Here is an 18,073-nt window from a genome sequence, read left to right on the forward strand (position 1 = left end):
TAGTTAATAAAATGTTATGTTGAAATTAAACTACTTACTGGAATGAAGCCAACATGTAATCGTTTCTGCAATGACTGTCCAGCGAGTAGTTTAGCTCGACATGGCTCTGGGAAAAGGGCACAAGGATATTTTCATGCAAGGGCTCTCTGCAGAGCAGTTTGCTTCTAGCCCACTGTGTTAAAGAATAAGCAAAACCTACACTCTCATGGTTTATTAAGAGACATGTATGTGTTTATAGAGAAAAAGACTGAAGATGGTAAAAGATGAAGACCAACACTATGGTAACAAGAAATAAAAAATACAGAAAATGAACCATGGTCAAGACAAACTTTTCTGAAAGGCCTTGTCTTTTGTTGGAAGATGTGTGGGCATTGTTGCTGTCTGTTGGTAATCAGCATGCTCGCTGCATCATATTTAAGCTTAACAGCCTCCACATATACACACACACACACATTAGTCATACAGTGTTTCATTTCCCAAAGGAGAAATAGTTTTTATGCACTGTATTGTATTGCACTGTAGCGTGATATTGTGAATAAGTAGTTAGATAGATGTGATAGATGATGGATGTTTTGTGATCAAAAATATATATTTTTTTATCTAAAAGGATCTACAACTTATTTTTTATCTTACAAAATGAAAGATTCTTTATTCTGCATCAACATATTGCGGTATATATCAGTTAAAGTCAATAGACAGTTTTTTAAAATCCTTGCTTTTGTGTAGGTTTAGGTATTGAACTTTGTGTAGGCTGACCCTCTTGCACACACCTATACTCACATATAAATATGCATTTGCCAATAACAGGCACTCTATTTCATGCGTGGAATGGGTGTAGAGATAAAAGCCCGATGTCTTTCGATTTCTTCTTCTGAACTAAACACGTCAGACTGACTCTGCGGCTTCTTAAAGGTACTCCTCCTTGATGTTTGATATTTTCTTAATGATCTCTGCTAAGCTGGAATCGATGGCACAGCCTTCAAGGGCCTGAGGTTTGCTTGTTTTCTAAATGAGCTGAGACGTAGGTCGACTTCAACTCCAAGTCTACCAGAATCTGCTTGTATGCAGGGACGCCTGGCCACAATCTACAGGTGTGTATTTGTGTATATGCGTGTGTGCACTCCCCCTCGCTAATATGTGTTTTTTCGAGTGCAGTACGTTGACATGGCTGTGTGCATTTCTATGCTCAAGTATATGAATATGCAGGAAGCGAGAGAAAGAAAGTGAGAAACAGAGTGTGTTTGAGCATGACCTACAGCTGTGATGTGGATCACTTGTATCCACTGTTGTGAATGAGAAGAATAAATAATTCAAGGTGCTCTCTGTTAGCCTTTTGATATTGAAGCCAAGTGTATGTGAACGGAGCAGAGAACCAAGCAGTCCCACAGCTGGCCCAATTTGCCAGGATTCAAAGCAGCTTGACCTAAACCACCTGAGATGAATGCAGTCATTTAGCAAGAAGACACAGCTACGAGTCTCCCAGTAAGGTGGCTGTTTTCTTCCTTTCAGATTTCAGACATGTTGCATAAAACCTAAGATTGCAATGTCAGTGCATAAACAGACAGACAAAGGGACCTCTCCTTGAAAAAGTCCCGCACTGAAATTTAGTCTAAGGAAGGCAAAGTCTGCAGAATCAGCTACAATGCAGAGGTGGTGTGACTCATAGAAGCAGATGTGATGGAATGAAAGAAAAGGTGAATGGAAAAAAAATTAGAGCAAAAACAATCAATGAGTATTTTAGTTTGAAAGCTCTTGGAGAGTGTAGGATATTTCTTCACAGAAACTCTGGTTGCTGTTATGTGTCTACAGTTAGAGTATGTGTGGGTTCTGTTGCACTTGTGTTTATTCTGTTTTGTATCCAGGGTGTGTTTTTAAGCCAGCTCTTCTTCTGGAGGTGATACATTGTCGGCCCCAGCAGAGAGAGCATGAATGTTGTGAATCACCTCCTCGCCTTTTTCTTTCCACTCGTCCTAGAACCTGGTGCTCTCATGTTTCAGCATGCGGATGTTGGTAAGTGTGCCGCTGCCCCTGTGGTGGTATCCGTAAGCCTGGTGCTGCCCCTCCAGTCACCGAGCGCTGCTGCCCGACGACATGGTGCTGCTGGGACTGGAGCCGCCCGAGCCCCGGTCTTCAAACACGCTGATCTCAAGCTGAAAATTTGATGAATGTCAAGGATCACTGTGCGTTGTTGACAAATTCCATGAGAATTTAAAGCAATACAGTTTTAGAAACCTCAATAAGGTATGTCAACTATTTGGGCAAGCCTAATCTGACCTTACTGTTCTTCAGTGTAACCAGTGGTTTGTTCTAAATCCTCTGTATTTCCATTCATGAAGGATTCTCTTGTTTGCAGACTCCTCCAGGGTGTCCTTGACTTGATTATATGCAAAGAAATTGTTTTTCTTAATCGTGGAAAGAATTCTGCAATCTTATAATTTAGTAGCCTTCTGTGGCCATCTCCTGTTACTGTGCTGGCCAGTGGATTCCTACTTTTAAAGAAGAAAATTTTGCTTTCTCTCTTTTTCATCTAAATAAGAGTTTCCTTCCTTTGCATAAACTTGCAGCTCTTTGCACATCAGCGAGTTCCAGTGAATGGCTACCAAAAGCAAGTTCAACACCAGATTTTTCATCTGCTTAGATTGTCATAAAATAACAAAGGAACATCTGGCTGTCAAACTGGTTGTCAGGAAATAGTGAAATTCCTTTTGAGCCACGGAGAATGGGAGGCAATGTTTAAAAATTGCTTTTAATTCCTCAATGATTAAAAAATAATTTTGGATTAATGCTTTTTAGTTGAAGCAGAAACTCTGTTCTCTGATCTTGTTGATTGACTTGAAATCCACTGTGGTGGCGTCCCGACAAAAAGCGTGTCACTGTCCAGAAATGTATGAATCTAAGTTATCTGAACTCTTACATTCATAAACCTTGGCAATGGTCTTACTGGACAGTGCTACTCTAGTATCATCATATGTTGATTTTACTGTTAATAAAATGTTCACGAGGCTAAACTTAATTACTAGTGAAGGCTTCTACTATTCTATTGAAAAGGTCAGAGAGAGTCAAGCCTATGGGCTCTGCTCTTTAACGTAATCAGTGGATTTTAATGGTGGCTTGTCTCTGGCACATATCTATATGTTTACTTATGTTTGTAGCTACAGGAAGGTGAGGAAGTTGAGCAGTGGGGAAAATATTAGACAGTACCGTATCTGAAATAAAAGATAACAGAATATTTAGAAAGTGTAAGCATGCCCCCAATAGGAGGACAGCTTCTGAACCATATGAACTTACATCAGAGTCTCTTGAAAAATTCCTTCTGCATCAAGGAAACCCGAGCTTATTCAAAAAAACCCATAACAATAGTCTGCCATGAATTTCTCCCTTCTGGGTTTCTCCTTTCAGAATTCCTCTTCTACTTCTTTGTCTGCGTCTCCCTCTTTGTTTGTTTATGTATTATTTTCTTTGTAGGCCTCTTCTTTTTTTATTGGTAATAACTTTCTCTGTATGTCTCTGGTTTCTTTGCTTCCATTGTTTTCTCTCCTTTGAGACTGTCTGCTTCATTTATTAATATCACCTTTTAATTTCAACCATTCGTTCTCTGCATAACCACTCAGTCTTTTAAGAGTTGGTAATGGGTTGACCTGGAGCCCGTTTTTTTCCTTTGGGCCAGTGTGGGCCAGGACTGTGTGATGGTCTATTGGACACATTCACTCTCTCCATGTGTCTGTGCTGGTATCAGTCCAGCTGTCAAAAAGAGATATAGTGCTGTCCACTCCTGAAAATGTCGCAATTCATCTATAAAAGCAAAGCCACATGAAAACTTGGAAATCATTGAAAAGGCCTTGATATAAAACCTTACTTCCGATTGACCACATTAATATTATTTATTATTTATTTTTTGCATATTTCCATATCAAAGTACAGAGCTTTCTGTTTTTTTCAGAGCTGCCCTGCTTAAGATTTACTCATGATAAAAAATAGTTGGCCACTGAACAGCTGCTCTGCAGCAGCTGGACTTTAAGTGTCTTGTTCATGGGCATCCTGATGGTAATTTATGAGGAAGTTTTTTTCATCCATTTGCTGCATCAAATCCAGATGTTTCCATCAGTTTCAATAATTCTAACCAATGTCTTTCCACGGCATCTTTAAACTGTCTTATAAATGTTGAGCTATCCTGTCTGGGGCTTTATCCACTATCTATTTGTTGCACAGAGATTACAGTAACATATGGGAGGAGGATACAACCCTCATTCCTCTCTCTATGGGGTCTGTGAGCAGCAGACCTCGAGGAGCGTAGATCTTCTCATTCTGCTCCTGGATGAAACCTGATATCTTCCTCAGCACCTGGAATAAAACAAGGGGGCAGAGAGGTATTAGAACAGGACTGAAGTGCCTCTGGAGGTAATCCAGATTTGATTAGAAATGTTGGAGGTAAGATGAAAACCCAAGCAGCACAATCAGGCTCCCATAAAAAAATAATCAGAGAGACTTGAGATCCAGTACCTGCAGACTACTTTTTCAGGATGCGTTCAGTGTTACACACCGTATCTAAAAGAGGTTACATTGGCCCAAGTTACTTTAACCTCTTCCAGTGTTTTCTTGAGTGGAAAATATGAAAATTAATTTGCAGTCCTTCTGCGCATACTTAGCATGCTGCATATGATACCAGCTCTCTCAAATCATTGCCTGGCTTTATTTTTCCTGAGCATTAAAATCCAAACTCAAAGTAATTCCATTATGCTCCAAGTATAGCAGCTATTTTTTCTGCATACTTCCAAGCCACTCATGTCAAGCAGATCTGCATGAATTGAATTACTAAAAATGATGAGTATGAGCTTTTCTCCTTTTGAACTTTTCCATTTGGAAGCTTGAGCTCCTAATTCAAAAGATGGCTCTCTTTAAGGCTAAATGTCATGCCTTGGTTAACTGTCAAGGCTCTAAAATATGAAGTGGACAGTTTATTTAGATTGCATTGGCAGTGGACGTTTTTCTCGGTTTTGCAAGTGAGCATTGCAGCAACTGTGCGAAAACCACAGAGCAGCAGTGGAGTGAATCTGTGCGGTTCAGGCCATGCTTTGGCACACAGATTCAAACAAGCATGTCTGTATACATTCTCTCATTCATTGCAACTGCACACAAACCGTTTTATCTGGAGATTTGAATAGTGTCTACGAAACCTAAGAACTGAATGTTGTTCCAGCGATGCTGCTGATAGCAACCAAATGTCTGCAGACTGATGGCCAGTCATGCCAAACAGACAGCTATTAGCTAAAGTGGGTTCATTAGAACGGCTTATTCAGCCTTAGCTATGCCTCCATGGGAACAAATCATGCTGATGTACCATGGCTCGCCTAAACTCTGCCAGTGTCATGTTGGCCAACGCCGTGTTCCTCTGTGCCTCATTTGCACCCACAGAGCTGCCGCCACTAAACACGTTAACCGATATGTACAACTCTATTAAAGAGAGCTTATTTAAATTCTTTATGACTTTCTAGCGATGCTGCACATTTTAGTGTATTCCTCAGGTCTGAGGAGGAGACAGGAGAAGCATTTGCTTGCTGTGACTTCTTCCAACTACTACCTGCCCTGTTTTAACAAAGGCATTGCACAGATTTTATAATATTTGGCAGGGTGCAGACTCTGTAATGTCCAGCGCTGCTGATTCGGACATTTGCATTCCTAAGTACAGCTCTGCTGAGTAATGACTTCAAAGTTTCCGAGCTGCAGTGCGTGTGAAAATGGTTTTATTGAACATGACAAATTCACATCCTTTTTTGTGAGTTAGCTAAAGGTCATTGCAGCACACAGCCTAGAGCGATTAAAACAACACTGAGCAGTTCACTGAGCACTGTGCTCCTCTAGTATGTCAAAGGCCTGTTACAGCTGCAGGCCCAGCTGCTTGTACAGTGACCCTTGTTAGTGGAGACTAAACAACAGAAGAAATATTTTTTGTCTCCCATTGGAAAAAGATACTTTTGCAATAAAATGTCTGGAAAACATTAGGACATTGCGTTTCTCAGTGAAAAGAAATTGAACTGAAGCCATCGAAATTCAGTGGTTTGCCCCGCTGTTCTTTAAATCAGTGAGATCCATGTGAAATAGCGCTGAGCACAAAGCAATCAATATTTGACTTATAAGATATCCACACATTTCTTAACGCAACACAAACCATTTCCTTTGCTACAAACTCCAAGAGAATCAAGCATCGCGGTAAAGTGGCAGAGAGACACACAGAGGAGCCCTGACTAATCAGTTTACTGTAGTTCAGGGAAAAGGCCAATCCTTTCACTTGCTAGCGAGTTCTCGGGGCAGCTCAATCCTCTTCGGCGTAACAATATGACAGTCAAGTATCCAAGCTGTGCCTGTGTTGTACTGGCGTGTGTGTGTGACAGCCCTTCTGGGAAAAGCTTTGTGTTTGTGACAGCATACGCACAATCCCCTACTTATGCTACCAAATGCAATATAAAGGATTTTATGCGTGTGTACACGTGTCCTTTAGAACCCCATACTGTACGTTCAGCAACATTCTTGTCAATAATACGAGAAGAAAAGTAGGAGATGGAGGGCACAAAGTGTGCGTGAGGGAAGTCTTGTGAATGTTTTTATGCACATGTATCTGTTCTGACATGCTGGGAGCAATCAGTGTCCTTTGATGGTGTGAGATGTAAGCATCAAGGGACTCCAGTGAATCTGCACCCTGATCTGCGAGCGCTGTGTTGTGGGACTCGGACGCACATGAACACACAGCATCAACTTGGGTGGGTACACTTTATCATCATCAGTCACAATGTCGTTCAGCCAAGATGGCTGAGTTAAGCAAGCAAATAAACAACTCTCCTGAGAAACTGATAGAATCTCAGGATCTTAATGGGGCAGCACCCAGCTGACAGGGAGATGAAAAGAGCCTCAGACTAGGCCATTTCTGCATGGCTTCAACTCAGCAATAAGTCCTTTTGTACTTCTTGGTCAAGCTCCCAGTACCTCTGTAGTGCTTTGATAAAGAAATGTTTACAAAATGCAACAAGACAAGGGAGATGAATGCCGCGGGTGACAGAGATCAGAACAGAGAGGAATGCTGAAAACTTCATGCAGCTCCAGTTCTATCTAAAACGGCGGCGGGTACACAGAAAATCACAAGAGGATTAATCACGCTCGCTGTGCCTGCCTATGCGATTGTGTTATGTGTGCGTGTGTTCCTGTTCCATTTCAGTGACTAACAAGCAGCCAGACAGCCATGCAGAGCTTTAACCACCTGTCCTTTGTCAAGATGGGCATCTTGGTTGCACTTTAGGTAAGTGTCAGCTGGCGTGCCATGCCTTATCCAGCGGCACACTTGTGTGGCCTTTAGAGTGAGTTTTAAACTCTGGTGGACAGAGAGAGAGAGAGATTGCATCTCCTAGAACTGTGTGTTCTCTTCTTAAAGACCCGGAAGATGCTTAATGTTTTTTTGAGTGGGAAAGAGTTGAATTCAATAGAAATTGACACATAGAGGAGAAAATAACACTTCTGTAAGTGGAGTTCATCATTGCACATTAAAAGGTTCACCGTCATCTCACATTCTGAAATTCTGGGCTCTGTCCACTGAGGCATTTGTGTGCATCTTTTGCTGTTTTTTTTCAAGGTTCCTCAGTCTCCTACCAAGGCATGTGGGATACGTGCAGCATGAATAATGTGCTATCACTAGTGCACTGTGTTTGGGTTTGCATGCCGTTTTCGCTATGCTTGTGCAATACCCAGAGAAGAGAGTGCAATACAGGTTGTCTCGTGCTGCAATTTAAAGACACATTCTAGTTCAAGATGTGGTTTCAGGTTTAAAAAGGGCCACAGGTATAGAAGACACTCACTGAACTCCATAAAAACATAACAAAACTCACAAAGTAAGCCTGAGGAATAGATGGTGGCTGAATCCAAGTGTACAGTAAACTGAATGAATGGTTGTATTTACAGCAAAAGTCTGTTGTTTTATCTACAACAGATCTTAAAGGCAATTATTGGAATAATAATTGTATTTTCCTATTTAAAAGGCTAAATGTAACTAATTTTAAAGCTACAACCTTTATAAAAAGCAGCAAACTGAAACAAAAACATGACAAGTTACAAAAAAGCTGTGATTACAGTATTTCCACCCAAAATGTAATATTTTGTGTGCTTTGTGTGCATGTAGGTGTACCTACATGCTTGTTACCTTTTCATATCGCGTTTCCATGCAGAGGAAGATGATGTAAGCTGTTGCACAAGCCAGACATCCTTCCAGGTACGACTGACCTCCAATTTTTTCAGCCTCAGCATAATAAGAGTTAAGGGTCTTCACCGTCTCCTCAAGTAAAGTTCGTTCAATCTACTTATAAACAAAAACAAACAGGTTGAAATAGGCAAGAGCAACACCGGTCATAAGGATGGCACAAGTGAAATATGTTCTGTTGGCCTGCCAAATATGCTGCCTGTATTCTACTCAACCCCAAATACTCCGATTTTGTCAAGGAATAAAAAAAACTCACTTTGATTTCAGATTATGGAAAACCTGATGAACAATTACTTATAACTACGACAGCATTGTATTTTTTCCATCTGACAGAGAACATTTGCAGTAAATTGATGACAATTGATGTTTTCTCGCTCTGCTCTTTGTGTGGATTGTCTGCTTCATATGCAAATTGCTAGACAAATATGCAATAATACTCCTACATAACGCCATTCACTAATTAAAGCAAGGTAAAGAAAGTAAAATTGCTCTTTAAATAAATAGCACATTCTCTCACACAGTCTTTTAAGGCATCTACTTTTACTTTAACTGTTCACACCTGCATACATTCAAGAGATGTTAGATGGGGAGAAACATTATATATTACTTATACAACAGACGTTTGCATCCATTTGTGGATGATGCCCTTGTAATTATTATGCATAACGTGTGCATTTCAAGTATTAGCTCTTTGCTTTCGAGGACCAGCATTGCAGGAATGAGAAGTTTCCTGGTTTAAGAAGCATCCCATATGTATAAGTGTTGTTATAAGTGTATCTGCATCTACCTGTAAGTTTAGCTTAACAGACAAGTCTACAGTATGGGCCATCAATCTTTCTGTATCAGTCAAATTAGAGTTATATGAATTGGGGGGTTATATTGCCTTTGTCTAGATATGTGAGTGTGTTTGGACTCACCCTGTTGTCAAGCTCTGAGGGAAACTTGGTCTGGAATCGGCACACAGTTCCTTCACTGTAGTCTCTCTGTATAAACACCTTGGTGACCAGCGATGGACTGTGCCGGAGCTCCTGAAGGTTGTGGAACTAAGAAGTTAGAAAACAGCAGAAAAAAACAGAGAAATGAATTCTGTGGTCAAGAATACATTTCAATTCATGCACAGTACTCTATGGATATAATAAGATAAGATATGTAGTATATATATATATGTTTGAGCTCCTCAATCTGCCTCTAAAGTTGAGCTCAGAAACTCTTTGCAGCAAGCTAATGTCTTATGTCCACAATCTTGTTCTTTCAGTCACTACACACAGCTTGTGGTCACAGGTAAGGGTAGGAATACGATCAACCACGCAATGTTCCAACAATACCCCCCCAAGAGCTACATCCCAGACTGGCTTGTTTGGACAGGTTGTCAAGAAGAGGACTCTTCCCTCTAAAAAGAACATGGCTGTGCAGTTTAGGTTTCCAAAACTGCATCTGAACGAACCACAAGACATCTGGAACAATGTCCTTTGGAGTTTAGATGACAGCAAAAACACAAACAGCATATCTGCACAAACATCTCATACCAACTGTAAAGCACGGTGGTGTAGGGTTGATGATTTGAGCTTAATTTGTAGCCACAGGATCCCCTCCTCTGTCCTCTGATCTACCAAAGTATTAGTTAAATGTGAGGCCATCTGTCTGACAGCTAAACCTTGGCTCACATTGGGTCGTGCAACAGAAAAGTAATCCCAAGCATAGCAGCAAGTCTATAACAGAATGGCTGAAAAAGAAAAGAATCAAGATATTACAATGGCCCAGACAAAGTCCAGACCACAATCTGACTTAAATGCTGTAGTGGGACCTTATGAGAGCTGTGTATAAGTGAATACCTGCAAACCTCATTGAAATGAAGCAACACTGTGAGCCAGAATGCCTCTCCTATGATGTGAGAGACTGATAAAGTCACACAAAAGAAAAAAAAAACAAAACTTCAAGTTCTTGCTGCTAAAGGTGGCTTTAAAAGCTGTTGAATCATGGAATGTACTTAGTTTTTCACAGGACTGCATAAAGGAAAGTGTAAAAAGGTTTTTGCTGCACAATAAAATTTAAGTTTGAAACTCAAGAACTGTCACGACGTTAATGCACCAACATCTTTGACTTAAAGTAGCTGGCATTCTCATTGCTGTCTTCCAACATCAATGGGCTAAATTGATGTTGTAACATTAAAAGACTGTTCTCTACAGCACTTTGTTGGTGAACAGTATGTTTTACACCCAGTCATTTACATTAAAAGCATACAGCAACAAGCAAGTGGGGCACTGTAAACTTGTCCCCTGCTGGTCTAAATTACTGTCCTCAAGAGGATGGTAATTAGGGATACAATAAAAGTAGAAGAGGAGAAGGCAGGGAGAAGGAGAGAAAATAAGGTGGGAAATATGAGGTTGTGTTCACTTCAGACAGAACCTGAAATCATTTTATAAAAACACTATGGTTCACATGATATGCTAAACATTTGTGCAGCTGTTAAGTTTTTTCTTTTTTTTTAAGGCTTGGCCAGTTACAGCAGTGTCACTGTGACCTATATATTATCCAAGTACATGCTTGTACATGCATGAGGCAGAGAAAGACATTCCAAAAATTTGGGATACAGTGTATACGTCAATAGAGAAATCGATTTGCAGATCATTTCAACCTTGCAGTTATTTGTAAATAGTAGAAAGAGAGCATATTTAATGAAACTGAGTTTTAAAAAGTCTAAAAAATTTACAAAAGTTTAAATGGAGGCCACAAAAGACTGAAAAGATGTGCCATTCTAAAAATCTTTGCCAGAAATGGAAAGGCAGCAGATGGAAATAGTTAGATTAGTTACAATTTAACAATAGCACTTCTTAGCATGAAACCGCAAAGAATTCATGGATTTCATTATCTGTGGTCAGTAATGTGGTGAATGATAAATCAAGCAAAATGTCACAGACAATATTGAGTAGCTGGAACTACACCTAATTAAAACATTCATTTTTTAATTACATGCTCGTGTTGTAATTACGTGGCTCATGAACACGTCTCAGAACCATGTCAGTGCATCCACAAAGTCAAGTAAAAACACATGTAACCAAGAACAGGAAATATATGAACAATATCCAGGAAACACTACTGTCCTGCCTGAGCCTCTGATAATTTAAAATAAATTAAGGTGGATCCTCAGAGTTAAAAAGGAATGGGCCCTGCAGCCTGTTATCAGTGCAGACTTCAAAAAGTCTGCCTTAATGATGGCATGGTGCATTAGTTCACATGGACAGGATAGCTTGCACATCTGTGCACACTATGAATGCTAAATAATATATCGAGATTTTGGAGCAACAGATGCTGCCTTGTGGACATGTTCTGTCAGCATGGACAGTGCTAAAGCACATTCTACTGATATTATATCAGGATGTTTCCACGTCTGCAGTTTGGATCATTAAAAAAAATGACAAAGAAGACAAACTGTTGAGGAGCTGAAATACATCAAGCAAGATAGCTCATCTTATAGACCTTGGTATTTAAGTTTAGTATTTACTGATAAATAATCAAGTTCAAATTACTTTAAAAACACTGCATCTTTTTGGCAACGGGGTTGTAGCCAGACTTAGTACAGTGCCAGCCTTTCATCTCTATATATGGTCTATCACTCACGAGCAGGAATAGCATCCAAGCTGCTATTTTTGTCTGCTAACAGCCACAGTCATCCATCTCACAGCCAGAGCTTTTAATACACCCCCCCTCCCCAAAACACTAACACACAGTTTTTGGGTTTTTTTTGCTTTCCCTGTCTCTCGCCAACACGGAGCCCTTACTCTTTCTAGTGTTATCTTCAGGCTATCATGATGAACAACAAGTCCTTCTATTAATAGAAGCAATTTACAGTTTCAGCACAGAGCTGAGCATCATTTATCCAAGTCAGAATCAGATGGCCACAAGAGAGAATCATTAACATCACGCTAGTCGGTCTTTTATGAACGTGTGCATGTGAATGTGATGCTATACATACATGCACTGCATGCATGTACGTAAGTTAGATGTCTTTTTAGAACTGACTGGAGACAAAGCAGAAATATTTGTTGTTGGTCCATGATGGTCAATGATTTGGCCCGCCAGTATATCTCTGACTTGCTCATTGTTTATAACCCGGTCAGACCTGTCAGGTCATCAGGTGGAGATCTTTTAAGTGTTCCTGGAATCAGATCCAAGTATGTTGAGGGTGCTTTCAGTTACTGTCTGCTGACTTGAGATCAATTACATCTGTACTGACATTCAAACACAGACTCAAAACCTTCTTTGCTCACACGTGTCTACCCTCATTAGCTGTGTGTGTGGTTGTGTGTGTTCAGTTGTATTTTGTTGTTTTCACTGCCTTAAAGCATTATGAACCTACACAGCTTTTTATGGTTTTATCTTCTGTGTTAAGCACATTGAATTTATGCATAATGAACTGTGTTATATAAATAAAACAGTCAAGTGGCCCGTGTGATGTGGTGCACTAATCGAAAAAGAACAAAATGAAAAGTCTCCGTTAAATGCATATACTAGGGCTGGTTAAATGCATTTAAACACATATGTAAATAAAAAAATCTTTAACAGTGGAAATGAAGAACATAAAATGACAAATAAAATGGAAAAAGTATGAAATAAACAAGATTTAAAACATTGCAACTTATTAAGCTACTATGCAAATAAACTCACATAAAAAAAGACCACTGCAAAGGAGTGACTCAATGTTTATCCTGTGGTTTTAATTGAAAAAATAATAGAAACATTGGATTTTTCATCCTGCTAATACCTAAACACTTGTTCAGAATACCAGGGTAACACCATCTTTTCACTGACAGTTTCTCTGGGAGCAGTCCAGTCAGCCAGTCACGAGTCATCTGAGTAAACCTTGTTGGCTTGCCTCACACTGTCACATCCAGGCCAGCAGGACAGTTGGCCCCGTGCTGACCAACTGACCTCTGCCTTACATTTCTCTACTACACATAACTTACACTAAAAGAAGAAAGGCGGGAGTCTCCCTCCCTGTGATTTGCCTAAACATGAGGCTTCACAGTATCCCAATCTCACACTCCATGCAACTGAGGCCGATGAGATTAAAGCTGGAGAAACACTTTCAAATTCAGCCTTATAAGAGGCTACATACTTAACCTTTTAACCTGTCTTCTTGCCAAAACTCCTTTATACTGAGTGACATCAATAATCATAATTATGTCGTCAAACTGGGAAATCAGACTAATAAAACATCTTTGTCAAACTCATCGCCATATTTCATGATATTTCATGACCTGCATTTACTAGACTAAGTCTGCTGGTGGAGATGAGTATCAGGGGTGATTTGTAATAAAAGGACAGAAGGGAGAGTGAGAGGGAAAGTTTAAAAGATGGTAGTGAGACCTGTTTTTATGGATGGTTTTAAGTGAGTATCAGTAACGAAATAACAAGAGGCAAAGCTGGAGGTGTCAGAGTTGAAGATGCTAAGATTTTTAGAGTGACCGTTATGACAGGATTAGAAATGAGTATATCAGAAGAACGGCTCAGGCTGAGCAGTTTGGAGACAAGGTTAGAGAGGCAAGGCCGAGATGGTTTGGACATATACAGAGGAAAGACCACAGAGAAGATTCATGGATGCAGGGAAGGAAGGTTAGTGTTGCAGAAGAGGATGCTAGGGGTAGGGTGAGATGAGGGCTGATGACTTACTGTATTGACCCTTAAAGACAGCAGCCAAAAGAAGAAGAAGTAAGAGCAACTGGACCAGTAGGATGCTGGTGGATGGCTCTGACTCGTTATCTATGACAGTTTTATACTCACTCGAGAGTTACTTACAGTTGATGAAACAGCAATTTTTTCATTTATTCTACTGAACACAAAAAAACCCATTCTTAGTCTTCTGGTGGTGATATGAAATGCAGAAGTATCTCTGTATATTTAAACCTTGAAAACAAACAGGTTTTTCTTGGTAGACTGCTTATTCCTCTCCTTTATGGGAGCCAAGGGTTCAAATCTGGTCTATCCCTGCATCTAAATATAGTGCAGAAGCAGACACCAATGTTAAAGTGTGATACTGATCACACAGGCCTCTGTTAAGAAGCTCTGCATGGTGCTACGCTGTCTGACTTCTATTTCCACCCACCCATCTTTTACGTTATGTTTAATATTTTTTGCCTGCACACTGATTAGATTTCAGAAAAACGTGCCTCACCAGGTAACAAGCGCATAGAAAGGTACTGCATCAAGTAAACAAGGATGAATAAAAACCACATAGTACTGCATGGCAATGACAGGCATATCCTAAATTACTAAATAATAAACTGCTGTCCCCTTATTCGCAGTTCATTTCAATTTTATTGTGAGTAATTTTCTTGAAGGACTTTCATACGATGAACAAAAAAAGAGCATTTTCATACCCTATGAGCATACTCTGCCAAGTTGAGCAGACAAAAAAAACTAAGAAAAATATCATATTTTCTCTGTCATATTCTTTCAGTCCTACATGCTGAATCAAACCCACACTTTAATTCCTGCAGTTTGCATCTGTAGATCTGTGAGCCTCATCGCTCTGACGTGTTTCCTAGTTAAGTCACTCCGACTCAGGGAGCACATACAGACGACACGGGTGAGTGCTGCCAGTGGGCAGGCATTGCAAATGGTACACAGACGATTACAGCACAGTAAATGCACCCAGATTTAGAAACTTCATTCTTGTTTTCCGCAGCCTTTCAGCATGTTTTGTTACAGTCAGCTCCCTTTTGAGCCCTTCATAATATAAGTGATTCTCTGCCATTGAGAGCAGAGTTTTTAATGCTTGCTGCCAAGCTGGGTTATCCAGAGGTCTATAAATCAATAATGTTTAGACACTGTTGACAAAACTGTGAGACTGTCATGACATCTAGGTCGAAGAACAGTAACTGTGGGACCAAAGCTTACAGAAGAAATAATTTTCAGGAAAAAGGACAACTTTGTTTTTCTTTTCTCAGTGGGGAGCTAAGTCTGTGCAGGTCTCTGTGGTGATTTCAGTGCTTTTACACATTATTTCTTAACAGTGTCATACTCAAGCTGGAGAAAACCTACAGTCTGTGAGGAAACTCTGGCAGTAGTGGACTTAATGGATCCAGAGAGCATCCATGCAGCATAAACAGTCTGCAGAATGAGCTGAGTGTTACTCAACACTTAATGCAGTCGTTTGCTGACTTGGCAAACAATAAATGTCATAGAATGAGTTCTAATATAATCTGTGACAGGGAAGTAGAGACAGGCTGAGAGGCAGATGGATAGGAAGCAAACTGTGGTGCTCATCTTAGACTCATATCACCGATGGTTACAAACTGCAGCAGCCTGTTCGCATTAAATATGGCATGGATAATTGATGGGCTTTGGACATTAAATCTGTCCTAGGTGCATACACTGCATGTGTTTGAGTGCGTGTGTATGTTGTGTTCCTGTGTAGGCATGTGTGTGTCTGTGTGTAATTGATGGGGCTTGGACAGGGATACTGGCAGACCACCAAAGGAAGTCAGGGACACTCTGCCAGGGTCCTGCAGGCTCAGAAAAAAATATATGCATCGATCTTGCCAAGCTTCTTATCCCCTGCACCTTTACCTGCAGAATCATTGTTTAAGAATTACACCTTCACTCAGAAATAAGTTAGATGGTCATGTATGCACAGTCACATGCATGCAAACACATTGTTGTATGAATAAAGCCTTTCCAAGTGTGCTGTCTCCTCTAATGAGATCATGATTATGATAATGTCTTCACCAATATGGTGATGCAAAGTGACGGAGGGGAAGACGTGCTGCTCAGCCTGATGGCTTTTGGGGTATTTTGGCAGGTACCTCTGTGACTGATTTTCTGAGTGCAATAGCATCACGACTGTGCTACATATAGTCACAAAACTACAGTATGTATGTAGTTGGGTTGTGGATGTGTTTAGTCTGAGCCATGAGTACTGAGAAAATGACACTTTAATTTGTCCCACAGCATGGTGTGTCTGTTTAATGTATTTTTGACTTCCATATATCTTTACATGATGTACAAACATATAATCATTCACACACAAGGCTGGGGTTTGATAATTCATCGCAGTTGGCTGGTTATCCAGCAGTTGTGCTCTGTGATACTAACCGATAACACTAACAGTTATGGGATCTCTGCATTTTCTTGAATAAATAATTTCCATGTTTTTTGTGGGCGTGAAGGAAGTCTGACAGTGGAGAGTTAAGTGTGTGGCAGGGATAAAGATTTATCGAGCTGATTTAAAAGTATGACCAAGGCAAAGACATGGTTAGGCTGTCCCTGTCCATGGTGCTGACTGCTCCATCATCATTACCACTGTCATCAGCCTCCTCCGCTTTGAGCCTACTGGAGCTTTCTGAGTGATACTGGTTTCTGTTTCTTATCAGGCAATGCCCGAGAAAGCAGTATCTGTGTTGGAGGGGGAAAGGAAAACAAACACTTGTTTATCAGACGATATTAGTCACAGCTTCTAAACACTGATTAAAGTAGAAGAAATTGAAGCTGGGGAAGGAAAAAAAAATGTCCTGACGTAAGGATAACGTTACACGACTTCAAATTCACACAGCTCTCAAGATCCAGTCGGCTGATTTGATTGAAGTAAAACAGCGTTCACCCGAACCACGATAAGACACAGAAATCGGAGGCACAAAAGGTAAGACATTCAGTTACAAGGCGGCAATTCTCAAGCTGCATTTCTTAGAAAAACAGCAAAGGGAGGTGCACAATACATCTTAGAGCTTTTTTCATAAAGCACTCACAGAAAATGTAAAGAATTTCCTTACCTCTGTCGCCATATTGCAGTGAGAGGGTTGCGGGATCTGTCCCGTGCTGAAAACGGCAACCGTTTGCGCGTGCTGTTTGGGACAACGCAACTACAGCCCGCCGGTAAGCGGTCGCCCGCGTGCACGTGTGTGTGCGTGACTGCGCGCGCTCCTGCTGGAGACTACGGCGGGATGCGGTCACTGGTGGTTATGCTAATTCCATCTGAATTTCTGTTTATCCAGTATAATAATCTGCTTTCAGATTCAGTCACAGTTTCAGAAAGCAAACGAAGGTTATTTTGAAGCATCAGCAGTTTATTTGGGTTAGTTTTTCCTTTTTTGCCCCCCTTTTATTTTAGGGCTATATTAATAATTACAATGATTATCAATAATTCAAACAAAGTGTCCTGGCTGCTGCTTCTGTTTGTGACCACTCCGGATACCCAACAAACGCTATATCTCTGTCCTGTTTCTACAGCGTGGAGTATTAATAATAATGAATAAAAATGGTCATTGGGTATTAGATCATAACCTTGGATGATAAAGTGATTCCACTGGGAATATTACAGCAAAGTTTGTTTGTTTGTTTGTTTTTTAAACAGATGACTCACTCGTAACTGCTAGCATGCAGCAATACTTCTGTTCAGTCATACTGACCCATATCTAGGCAGTGCTTATACTCCTATCTGATTAAAGGAGACTGGTTATGATGGAGATATGAATCATACTGTAGTCCATATGTCAAATGCACCATCAGGATATACTCGTATTCAACATTTCTCATTCAGAGCCCATTCAGATGCACCGCATTGCTGCATTTTTCCTTTCAAGAAATAGAAAATTCTTGCAGGTCATGGACACACCAAGGTCTTACCTGAGGTGAATTATTTAGAAGGTTGGCTTAAAATTCAAAAACGCAACTAAAATGTGGTAGCATGATAAAGACTTCTATGTTTGTGCTACTGAAAATGTTTTTGTTTAGATAAAAATGAGAGAATGAAGAACTACAGGGAGTAAAAAAACTTTGTTTGACACCATGACTGCAGTGTGCTGAAATGAACGACTTCTCCAAGGCTTACATTACATC

The 18,073-nt window shown here is 40.3% G+C and overlaps 1 protein-coding gene across 1 annotated transcript; it reads right to left on the minus strand.

Annotated features, from left to right (window-relative positions):
• Nucleotides 1-1,813: 1,813 nt before the first annotated feature.
• Nucleotides 1,814-17,107, minus strand: golga7bb (golgin A7 family, member Bb). The gene is made up of 5 exons (XM_031737137.2): nucleotides 17,008-17,107; nucleotides 9,157-9,282; nucleotides 8,183-8,335; nucleotides 4,240-4,341; nucleotides 1,814-2,150 (listed from the first exon to the last, which is right to left on the minus strand). The coding sequence occupies exons 1-5, from the start codon at nucleotides 17,017-17,019 to the stop codon at nucleotides 2,067-2,069; spliced, it is 477 nt and encodes a 158-aa protein (XP_031592997.1). The 5' UTR covers nucleotides 17,020-17,107; the 3' UTR covers nucleotides 1,814-2,066.
• Nucleotides 17,108-18,073: the final 966 nt, after the last annotated feature.

Source organism: Oreochromis aureus, linkage group 13, assembly GCF_013358895.1.
Source record: "Oreochromis aureus strain Israel breed Guangdong linkage group 13, ZZ_aureus, whole genome shotgun sequence".
Classification (NCBI taxonomy): domain Eukaryota; kingdom Metazoa; phylum Chordata; class Actinopteri; order Cichliformes; family Cichlidae; genus Oreochromis; species Oreochromis aureus.